At 39.0% G+C, this 12,407-nt stretch overlaps 1 protein-coding gene across 4 annotated transcripts in view; it reads right to left on the bottom strand.

Moving 5' to 3' along the window:
- The window catches only part of LOC123557401 (probable asparagine--tRNA ligase, mitochondrial), a 335,510-nt gene that overhangs the window by 165,447 nt on the left and 157,656 nt on the right, over positions 1-12,407 (bottom strand). For all 4 annotated transcript variants that reach the window (XM_053543755.1, XM_053543756.1, XM_053543757.1 and 1 more), the window contains one exon: positions 4,028-4,160. In XM_053543755.1, the coding sequence (XP_053399730.1) occupies positions 4,028-4,160 (133 nt within the window). The remainder of the gene's footprint in view (positions 1-4,027; positions 4,161-12,407) is intronic.

The raw sequence follows: 12,407 nt of genomic DNA, 5'->3' as shown, positions 1-12,407 counted from the left end.
TGAGCAAAAAGCTCATTCTATGATCTGTTCACTAGAGTAAAACTGTCTTTGATCAGACATGTACAGATAACCTAAACTGTACTAACACATTTCACTTTTTAATGCTCTGACTGATTCTATAGAAAATACTTTTCTAAATAACTTATTGTTTTATAAATCATTAAATGAAAAAGTTTATATATATATGGTACAGAAATAGTTTGCTAACTTACCAGAAATACAGAATATATTCCTTTTACACTGACAGCACCACAATCAGATGTGCTTAATGAAACAATTTCTCACAAAACAGGGGTCTTCAATACAGGATGTAATTAATTAAACTTCCTAGACCATTACAAGATCATGTTTCAAATTTATTACCAGATCTTTCAACCTGTATCTTTTAGACAAGAGGGTCATAATGACCCTGGATTGCTCACCTGAGTAATATGAGCTACATGTTTCAAATGTCAAACTGTTGATAAAATATTAAGAAAGTCAGTAGGTCACATTCATGGTCAATGAAATTCAGTTTTACGATTTGTGTGCAAAACTGTGTATGTCATCAAAATTTCAAGGCTGTATCTTAAAAAACAAGAAAGTAGGTCAGTAGGTCAAGGTCACAGTCAAGTGACATCATATTACTTGGGGTCATCAGGTAATCATAATTAAACAGTCTTGGAAATAGGATCAGATGATTTTTTAAAGTATTTTTCTTATATAACTCACATAATAACTAAGTGACCCCAGGGTGGTGCCTCTTTTAACCCCAGGGGCATAATTTGAACAATTTTGGTAGAGGACTACTAGACAATGCATCATACCAAATATCAAAAGCCTAGGTCGTATGGTTTCAGACAAGAAGATTTTTAAAGCTTTTTCCTATATAAGTCTATAAAAAACTTGGGCCCCCAGGGAAGGGCCTCTTTTCACCCAAGGGGTACAATTTGAACAATTTTGGTTGAGGACCAAAAGACAATGCTACAAACCAAATATCAAAGGTCTAAGTGTTGTGGTTTCAGACAAGAAGATTTTTAAACTTTTTTCCTATATAAGTCTATTAAAACTTGGGACCCCCAGTGCGGGGCCATATTTGACCCTAGGGGGATAATTTGAACAATCTTGGTAGAGGACCACTTGATGATGCTACATACCAAATATCAAAGCCCTAGGCCATGTGGTTTTGTACAAGAAGATTTTCAAAGTTTTTCTTACATAAGTCTACATAAACCATGTGACCCCCGGGGCAAGGCCACATTTGACCCTAGGGGGATAATTTGAATAATTTTGGTAGAGGACCACTAGATGATGCTACACACCAGATATCAAAGCCCTAGGCCCTGTGGTTTTGGACAAGAAGATTTTTAAAGCTTTTCCTTTCGGTTGCCATGGCAACCACAGTTAGGCATGGAATTCAATTCTTTGAACAATTTTGAAAGGGGGCCATCCAAGGATCATTCCTGTGAAGTTTTGTGTAATTCTGCCCAGTGGTTTTCAAGAAGATTTTTTTAGAAATTGTTGACAGACGACGTACTACGCACGATGGACAACAGACATCAAGCGGTCACAATAGCTCACCTTGTCACTTCATGACCACCAAAGGAACATCATGGCCAAGTTTCTTCAAAATCCATTTTGCTTTTGGAGGAGATGTCGTTTAAACACAAATGTTGACGACGGACCATTTGACGCACGGGCGACGGACACAGCGTGATCACAATACCTCACCATGAGCACTTTGTGCTCATATGAGCTAAAAACAATAAAGTAGGTCAGTAGGTCAATGTCACAGTCAAGTGACCCCTAATTACTAAGGGTCATCAGGTAATTATAATTAAACAATCTAAGAAATATGATCAGATAAAACTTGGGATCCCCTGGGTGGGGCCTCTTTTCATCTCAGGGGCATTATTTGAACAATCTTTGTAAAGGACCACTAGGCAATGCAACATACCAAATATCAAAAGCCTAGGCCTTAGAGTTTCAGAACAAAATATTTTTTAAAGTGTTTTCCTATATAAGTCTATGTAAAACTTGGTACCCCTAGGGGGAGGCCTCTTTTCACCCCAGGGACATACTTTGAAAAAACCTAGTAGAAGACCACAAGGCAATGCCACATACCAAATATCAAAGGCCTAGGTCTTGTGGTTTGAGACAAGAAGATTTTTAAAGTTTTTTCCTATATAAGTCTATATTAACTTTGGACCCCTGGGGTGGGGGCCTCTTTTCACCCCAGGGTTTTAATTTGAGAAATTTTGGTAGAGGACCATAAGGCAATGCTACATACCAAATATCAAAGGCCTATGTCTTGTAGTTTCAGATAAGAAGATTTTTAAAGATTTTTTTCTATATAAGTCTATATAAAATTGGGATCCCCGGGGCGGGGCCTCTTTTCACCACAGGGTAATAATTTCAACAATCTTGGTGCCTCTTTTCACCCCAAGGTAATAATTTCAACAATTTTGGTAGAGGACCACCAGGCAATGCTACATACCAAATATCAAAGGCCTATGTCTTGTTGTTTAAGACAAGAACATTTTTAAAGTTTTTTCCCATACAAGTCTATGTTAAACTTGAGACCCCTGGGGCAGGGCCTCTTTTCACCCCAGAGGCATAATTCGAACAATCTTGGCAGAGGACAACTAGATGATGTCACACACCTAATATCAAAGCCCTATGCCCTGAGGTTTTTGACAAGAAGATTTTCAAAGTTTTTATCCTATACAAGTCGATATAAACCATCTGATCCCCGGGACAGGGCCATATTTGACCCTAAGGGGATAATTTGAACAATTTTAGTAGAAGACTACTAGATGATGTTTACATACCAAATATCAAAGCCCAAGGCCCAGTGGTTTTGGACAAGAAGATTTTCAAATTTTTTCCCTATATAAATCTATGTAAACCATGTGACCAACACCACCCCCAATCCACCCCCCCCCCCCAAGGGCGGGGCCATATTTGACCCTAGGGGGATAATTTGAACAAACTTGATAAAGGACCATTAGATGATGCCACATACAAAATATCAAAGCACTAGCTACTGTGGTTTTGGACAAGAAGATTTTTAAAGTTTTTCCTTTTGGTTGCCGACGGACGCCGGACAATCACTGACCATAAAAGCTCACTCTTGAGCACCTCGTGCTCAGGTGAGCTAAAAACAAAAAAAACATGTCGCATCTTCTTGTAGCCTTGTTTTTTACTGATGCAGGATGATCTGAAGGAATTTGGCTGTGGGTTACCCATGAAAAAAATTCTGTGCAATTATTTAGCACTGCAGTTTCTGACTAAAAGAATCTCAAAGTTTCCACTATAGATGTGTAAGGACAACCTGCCAACTCTCTGGCCATGTTTTTTATTGTAGCAAAAGGAAGGAATTTAGTAGAGGGTCACATAAGAAGCAGTTCTGAGAAATTATTCTGAATTCTGGGGAGATGTTTTGTACATTTTCCCCTTCAGTTACCATGGCAACCAGAATTCTTCACAAAGCCCTTGATGCCCGCCCAGTTAGCTCAGTAGGTAAGAGCATTGGTCTATGGATCTCGGGGTCGCGCGTTCGATCCTCGGGCGGGGCATATGTTCTCTGTGACTATTTGATAAACGACATTGTGTCTGAAATCATTAGTCCTCCACCTCTGATTCATGTGGGGAAGTTGGCAGTTACTTGCGGAGAACAGGTTTGTACTGGTACAGAATCCAGGAATACTGGTTAGGTTAACTGCCCGCCATTACATGACTGAAATACTGTTGAAAAACGGCGTTAAACCCAAAACAAACAAACAAACAAAGCCCTTGATTTTAAGAAATCTGAAGAGTCTTTTAGAGACCATTCCTGGGAAGTTGGATTGAAACTGGCTTTGCACTTTAGGTGAAGATGTTTTTTAAAGAATGAGAGACTGATGACAAATATCCAATAATCCTAAAAGCTCATCATGAGCACTTCTGCTGAGAGGAGGTAATGAAAGGCAATATTATGTGGATACCAAAGAGACAGAGCAATAATAATCATACTGCATACTACAGTCATAGACATGGTGAAACTTACCCTCAATATATCTGCTAGGTTTTCTGTGAATGCTATTTCTGCTTCTATCATGTAAAATTCAGCTAAATGATGTCTGCCTACTGAATTTTCAGCTCGAAACGTAGGTCCAAAATTATAAGCCTTTCGAAATGCACTGAAAAAGGTAATGGTAATATCAATATAAACACTTAAGTGTTGAAGTGTTGAGACACCCTTAGAATTGAGCCACCCTTAAAATTTGCATAAATAATGGAAATCATACCTAACATTTGGGACAGAAAATATCTTAGATATTTTTCTGTTCCTATAGTCTGGGGCACTATTGGGATTTCAAAATATGGTGGACTGATGCAACTAAGAAATCTATGAAAACTAATACCCAACAAATATTAATAATTTCACCCTGAGTACATTATTTTCTGTAAGGCCTTTGGCCTCACATGTACACTGATAGCATAACATTCCGTGCATTATTACCCAATCCGCGCTTTAAAAACCAATTCGTTTATTATTTATACATCAGGTGACCTCCCTGATATATACTGGAAGTAAACCCCCATTCACCATTCAAAGTTCCAGCGCCGCTATGGTAACTTGGTAAGAAAACCTGGTCTGTAAATTCCAAGTTGTGCAAAGACTGCCGCCCTAAGACATAGTCCAGGCTTATATTACTTATTCATTTTTATTATATTAAGTCTTTCTTTCTTTGGTCAGCAATGATTGACAAAGAAAATGAGGATGTTTTCCTCAAGAGATTTGGATAGTTTTTTTCAGGTTTTTCGCCCGAGTCGGTGGATTCTCCCATAAAGCCCTGAGTAAAGCCCGTAGTTTCTAAAAAAGTTTCAAATAAAAAGAAAAAAGCAGTCGTCGATACGTCGTGTGTCGACAAAATATCTAAAAATGGCAATAAATCTGATAAAAAGTCTGTCAAGCTGGTGAATACTAAACAAGAGGGTCATGATGACCCTGGATTGCTCAACTAAGAAATATGAGCTTTATGTTTCAAATCGTGGGCTGAGCGCGAAACTATTGTATCTTGTTCTTTATTCATATACAGTTACAATAGTTTCGCTCAGCCCTCGAAATGTCAAACTCAGATGCTCAAATATTAAGAAAGTAGGTCAGTAGTGTGCTCAGGCAAACTAAAAACAAGAAAGTAGGTCAGTAGGTCATATTCATGGTCAATGAAAGTCAGTTTTGAGATGGGTGTGCAAAACTGTACAAGTCATCCAAATTTCAAGGCTGTATCTTAAACAAGAGGGCCATGAAGGCCCTGTATCGCTCACCTGACCTACTGACCTAAAGACCATCAAGATTAACATTCTGACCAAGTTTCATTAAGATATGGTATAAATGTGGCCTCTAAAGTGTAAACTAGCTTTTCTTTTAATTTGACCTAGTGACCTATTTTTTCACCCGACATGACCCAGATTCAAACTGGACCTTGAAATCATTGAAATCAAGATTACCATTCTGACCAAATTTCATGAAGATATAGTCATAAATGTGGCCTCTACAGTGTTAACAAGCTTTTCCTTTGATTTGACCTAGTGACCTAGTTTTTGACCCCACCTAACACCGATTTGAATTTGACCTATAGATCATCAAGATTAACATTCTGACCTAGTTTCATTAAGATATGGTCATAAATGTGGTCTCTACAGTGTAAACTAGCTTTTCCTTTGATTTGACCTGGTCACCTAGTTTTTGATCCTACATGACCAAGATTCAAACTGGACCTTAAGAATATCAAGATTACCACTTTGACCAAGTTTCATAAAGATACAGTCATAAATGTGGCCTCTACAGTGTTAACAAGCTTTACCTTTGATTTGACTCGGTGACCTAGTTTTTGACCTGACATGACCCAGGTTCGAACTTGACCTAAAGATTATCAGGATTAACATTCTGATAAAGTTTCATAAAGACAAAATTATAAATGTGGCCTCTAGAGTGTTAATAAACTTTTCCTTTGATTTTACCTAGTGACCTAGTTTTTGACCCCACTTAACCAAGATTCAAACTTGACCTATACAGCCTCAAGACTAACATTCTGACCAAGTTTCATTAAGATATGGTCATAAATGTGGCCTCTACAGTGTAAACTAGCTTTTTCTTTGATCTGGTGACCTAGTTTTTGACCCCAGATGACCCAATATCAAATTGGTACAAGACTTTATTGAGGGTAACATTCTGACCAAGTTTCATTAAGATTGGGCCAAAATTGTGACCTCTAGAGTGTTAACAAGCTTTTCCTTTGATTTGACCTGGTGACCTAGTTTTTGAACCCAGCTGACCCAATATTGAACTCGTCCAAGATTTTATTGAGGGTTACATTCTGACCAAGTTTCATTAAGATTGGGCCAAAAATGTATCCTCTAGATTGTTAACAAGCTTTTCCTTTGATTTGATCTGATGACCTAGTTTTTAATCCCAGATGACCCAATATTGAATTTGTCCAAGATTTTATTGAGGGTAACATTCTGACCAAGTTTCATTAAGATTGAGCCAAAACTGTGACCTCTAGAATGTTAACAAGCTTTTCCTTTGATTTGACCTGGTGACCTAGTTTCTGACCCCAGATGACCCAATATCGAACTCATCCAAGATTTAATTGAGGGTAACATTCTGACCAAGTTTCATTAAGATTGGCTCAAATTTGACACCTCTAGAGTGTTAACAGTCAAATTGTTGACAACGACGATGGACGACTGACGACGGACACAGGGCGATCATAAAAGCTCATCTTTGAGCACTTTGTGCTCAGGTGAGCTAAAAACAAAAAAATAGGTCAGTAGGTCAAGGTTACAGTCAAGTGACCCCTAATTACTTGGGGTCATAAGGTAATTATAATTAAACAGCCTAGGAAATATGATCAGATAATTTTTGAATTATTTTTTCCTATATAACTCATATAAAAACTATATGTGATCCTCGGGGTGGGGCCTCTTTTCTCCCCAGGGGCATAATTTGAACAATCTTGTAAGAGAGTCACTAGGATATGCTACATACTGAATATCAAAAGCCTAGGCCTTGAACTTTCAGTCAAGAAGATTTTTAAAAGTTTTTTCCTATGTAAGTCTATGTAAAACTTGGGTCCCCAGGGCAGGGCCTCTTTTTACCCCAGAGGCATAATTTGAACAACCTTTGTAAATGACCACTAGGCAATGCAACATACCAAAAATCAAAAGCCTAAGCCTTGCAGTTTCAGACAAGAAGATTTAAAAAAAAATTTCCTATATAAGTCTATGTAAAACTTGGGACCCACGGGGCGGGGTCTCTTTTCACCCGTGGGCATAATTTGAAAAATCTTGGTAGAGAACCACAAGGCAATGCTACATACCTAATATCAAAAGCCTAGGTCTTGTGGTTTCAGACAAGAAGATTTTTAAAAAAATTTCCTATTTAAGTCTTTGTAAAACTTGAGACCCCGGGGCGGAGCCTCTTTTCACCCCAGGGGCATAATTTGAACAATTTTGGTAGGGAACCAAAAGGCAATGCTACATACCAAATGTCAAAGGCCTAGGTCTTTTGGTTATAGACAAGAAGATTTTTAAGTTTTTTCCTATAAAAGTCTATGTAAAACTTTGGACCCCCCGGACGGGACCTGTTTTCACACCAGGGGCATAATTTGAACAATCTTTATAGAGGACCATTAGATGATGTCACATGGCAAATATTGTGGCTCTACACCTTGTGGTTTTGGACAAGAAGATTTTCAAAGTTTTCCCTATATAAGTCAATGTTAACCATGTGACCAACAGGGTGGGGCCATATTTGACCCTAGGAGGATAATTTGAACAATCTTGGTAGAGGACCACTATGACGCTACATGCCAAACATAAAAGCCTTATGACCTGTGGTTTTGGACAAGAAGATTTTTAAAATTTTTCCTTTTGGTTGCCATGGAAACCAGAGCTCTGTATGGAATTCAATTCTTTGAAATTTTTTTAAAGACCATTCAAGGAACATCCCTGTGAAGTTTCATCAAAATTGGCCTGGTGGTTTAGGAGGAGATGTTGTTTAAAGGAAAGTGTGGCCAGACGCCTGGTGAGACGGTCAGCAATCACAATAGCTCACCCTGAGCATTTGGCTCAGGTGACCTAAAAACAAGAAAGTAGGACAGTAGGTCAAATTCATGGTCACTGAAATTCAGTTTTAAGATCAATCTGAAAAACTGTATGTGTTATCCAAATTTCAAGGCTGTATCATAAACAAGAGGGTCATTGACCCTAAAGCGCTCACCTGTGTGTTTATATAAGTACAGAGTTAGGTTTCTTCTATGTTAGCCTATATTATATACATGTCACATATTTTTTGAACCTAGGGCAATAATATGAACAATTTTGGTAGACATTACAAATCTGATATCGCACACCAAATATCAAGGCTCTAGCTATTATCGATTCAGAGAAGAAAAGTGACCACACCCCCTGGCAGCCACATTTTTTGACAAATCGGAATAATTTGAACAATCTTCGTAGAGGGTCACACAAGGACAATTTGTGTAAAATTATTTTAAAATGGGGCCAGCAGTTTCACACAAAAAAGATTTTAAAAGTTTCCACTATATACATATAGGGAAAAGTGACCAATTGACGAATCAAAATAATTTGGACAATCCTGGTAGAGGGTCACACAAGGACCATTTGTGTAAAATTATTCTAAATTCGGGCCAGCAATTTCACACAAGAAGATTTTTAAAGTTTCCACTTATACATATAGGGAAAAGTAACCACGCCCTCTGGCGGCCATGTTTTTAGACAAATCGGTATAATCTGAACAATCTCGGTAGAGGGTCACACAAGACCATTTGTGTAAAACTAGAAAATGCTTTTGTAAAAAAGCGCATGTCTCCCCCAATGCAAAGTCCTATAGGCAAGAAGTCAATAGGGGTCAGGAGCAAAAATCAAAGAGACACTGATGGTTGGCTGCAATAGGGATCATCTACTTGGCATGTCCAGTCATCCCGCTAAATTTCAACACTCTTGGCTTAGTGGTTCTCCAGTCACTGTTCAGGCTCCTGTGACCTTGACCTTTGATCAAGTGACCTCAAAATAAATAGGGGTCATCTACTCTGCATGTCCAATCATCCTATTAAGTTTCAACATTGTAGGTCAAGTGGTTCTCAAGTTATTTTCAAAAAAATGATTTTACATGAACAGGCCACTGTGACCTTGACCTTTAACAGACTGACCCCAAAATCAATAGGGGTCATCTACTCTGCATGTTCAATCATCCTATGAAATTTCAACATTCTGGGTCAAGTGGTTCTCAAGTTATTGATCAGAACTGGTTATCAATGTTCAGGCCCCTGTGACCTTGACCTTTAACGGAGTGGCCCCAAAAACAATAGGGGTCATTTACTCTGCATGAACAATCATCCTATGAAGTTTCAACATTCTGGGTCGAGAGGTTCTCAAGTTATTGATTGGAAATGGTTTTCCATGTTCAGGCCCCTGTGGCCTTGACCTTTAACAGAGTGACCCTAAAATCGTTAGGGGTCATCTACTCTGTATGACCAATCATCCTATGAAGTTACATCATTCTGGGTCAAGTGGTTCTCAAGTTACTGACCGGAAATGGTTTTCAATGTTCGGGCCCCTGTGACCTTGACCTTTCACAGAGTGACCCCATAATCGTTAGGGGTCATCTACTCTGCATGACCAATCATCCTATGAAGTTTCAACATTCTGGGTCAAGTGGTTCTCATGTTATTGACCGGAAATGGTTTTCAATGTTCAGGCCCCTGTGACCTTGACCTTTCATGGAGTGACCCCAAAATCGATACGGGTCATCTACTTTGCATGTACAATCATCCTATGAAGTTTCAACATTCTGGGTCAAGTGGTTCTCTTGTTATTGATCGGAAATTGTTTTCAATGTTCAGGCCCCTGTGACCTTGACCTTTGACGGAGTGACCCCAAAATCAATAGGGGTCATCTACTCTTCATGACCAATCATCCTATGAAGTTTCAATATTCTGGGTCAAGTGGTTCTCTAGTTATTGATTGGAAATGGTTTTCAATGTTCAGGCCCCTGTGACCTTGACCTTTGACGGAGTGACCCCAAAATCAATAGGGGTCATCTACTCTTCATGACCAATCATCCTATGAAGTTTCAACATTCTGGGTCAAGTGGTTCTCTTGTTATTGATCGGAAATGGTTTTCAATGTTCAGGCCCCTGTGACCTTGACCTTTGACAGAGTGACCCCAAAATCAATAGGGGTCATCTACTCTTCATGACCATTCATCCTATGAAGTTTCAACATTCTGGGTCAAGTGGTTCTCTAGTTATTGATCGGAAATGGTTTTCAATGTTCAGGCCCCTGTGACCTTGACCTTTGACGGAGTGACCCCAAAAACAATAGGGGTCGTCTACTCCAGCAGCCCTACAACCCTATGAAGTTTGAAGGTTCTAGGTCAAATGGTTCTCCAGTTATTGCTCGGAAATGAAGTGTGACGTACGGACGGACGGAAGGACGGACGGACGGACAGGGCAAAAACAATATGTCTCCTGGGGGAGACATAATTATTCTAAAATCAGGCAAGCCGTTTCATACAAGAAGATTTTTAAATTTTCCTCTATATACATATAGGGAAAAGTGACCACGCACTCTAGCGGCCATGTTTTTTTACAAATTGGTACAATTTGAACAATCTTGGTAGAGGATGACATAAGGACCATTTGTGTGAAATTATTTCAAAATCGGACTATCGGCTTAGGAGGAGATGTCGTTTGAAGTTTTTTCTATTTTCAGCTCTGGCAGTCCCTATGTGCAACCAAGCAGAACCGTTTGAACAACTTTGGTAGAGGACCACCCAAGGAACATCATGGCCAAGTTTCTTCAAAATCCATTCAGTGGTTTTGGAGGAGATGTCGTTTAAACACAAATGTTGACGACAGATAACTGGAAACACGCATGCACGCACGGACGACAGACACAGCGTGATCACAATACCTCACCTTGAACACTTTGTGCTCAATAGTGTTAACAAGCTTTTCCTTTGATTTGACCTGGTGACCTAGTTTTTGACCCCACCTGACCCAGATTTAAATTTGACCTAAAGATCATCAAGATTGACATTCTGACCATGTCATAAATGTGGCCTCTAGAGTGTTAACAATCTTTTCCTTTGATTTGACCTGGTGACCTAGTTTTTGACCCCACCTGACCAAGATTTGAGTTTCATAGCGATATTGTCATAAATGTGGCCCCTAGTGTTAACAAGCTTTCCCTTTGATTTGACCTGGTGACCTAGTTTTTAATCCCAGATCACCCAATATCGAACTCGTCCAAGATTTTATTGAGGGTAACATTCTGACCAAGTTTCATTAAGATTGGGCCAAAATTGTGACGTCTAGAGTGTTAACAATCAAACTGTTGATGGACGACGACGACGGACACAGGGCGATCACAAAAGCTCAAGGTGCTCAGGTGAGCTAAAAATCCAGCTCGAAAACTGGAAAGAAAGAACAAGAGCTCCGCTAAGCAGAGCAATATACGCCTGAAGGGTTATATCAAAGGAAGGGGGCAAAATTTAAAGAACTTGACTGTTGAAACCCAAAGGACAGGAACAACAAAGGGAAGAAATTCCAAAAAATATTATCTAAGTCCACAAAAAAAATCCTCCAAAGGTACAGATATGTAAAAATACACCTAAAAATTGGAGGTACCATCCATGTTGTACCACAGTAAAGTGGTCTCAGTTTTTCCCTATGGCCAATAATAAACAAGAGGGTCATGAAGGCCCTGTATCGCTCACCTGATCTATTGACCTAAAGATCATCAAGATTATCATTCTGACCAAGTTTCATTAAGATATGGTCATAAATGTGGCCTCTAAAGTGTTAACTAGCTTTTCCTTTGGTTTGACCTGGTGACCTAGTTTTGGACCCCACATGACCCAGATTAAACCACGACCTGAAGATCATCAAGATTAACATTCTGACTAAGTTTCATAAAGATATAGTCATAAATGTGGCCTCTAGAGTGTTAACAAACGTTTCCTTTGATTTGATCCGGTGACCTAGTTTTTGATCCCACATGACCCAGATTCAAACTTGACTTACAGATCATCAAGACTAAAATTCTGATCAAGTTTCATGAAGATAAAGTCATAAATGTGGCCTCTAGAGTGTTAACAAGCGTTTCCTTTGATTTGACCTAGTGACCTAGTTTTTTACCCCACCTGACCCAGATTTAAAAGTGGCCTATAGATCATCAAGATTAACATTCTGACCAAGTTTCATTAAGATATAGTCATAAATGTGGCCTCTACAGTGTTAACTAGCTTTTATTGACCTGGTGACCTAGTTTTTGATCCTACATGACCCAGATTCAAACTGGACCTTGAGATCATCAAGATTGACATTCTGACCAGGTTTCATGAAGATAAA

Source organism: Mercenaria mercenaria, chromosome 5 (assembly GCF_021730395.1).
Source record: "Mercenaria mercenaria strain notata chromosome 5, MADL_Memer_1, whole genome shotgun sequence".
Taxonomy (NCBI): domain Eukaryota; kingdom Metazoa; phylum Mollusca; class Bivalvia; order Venerida; family Veneridae; genus Mercenaria; species Mercenaria mercenaria.
This window is presented reverse-complemented; position numbering and strand designations above follow the sequence as displayed.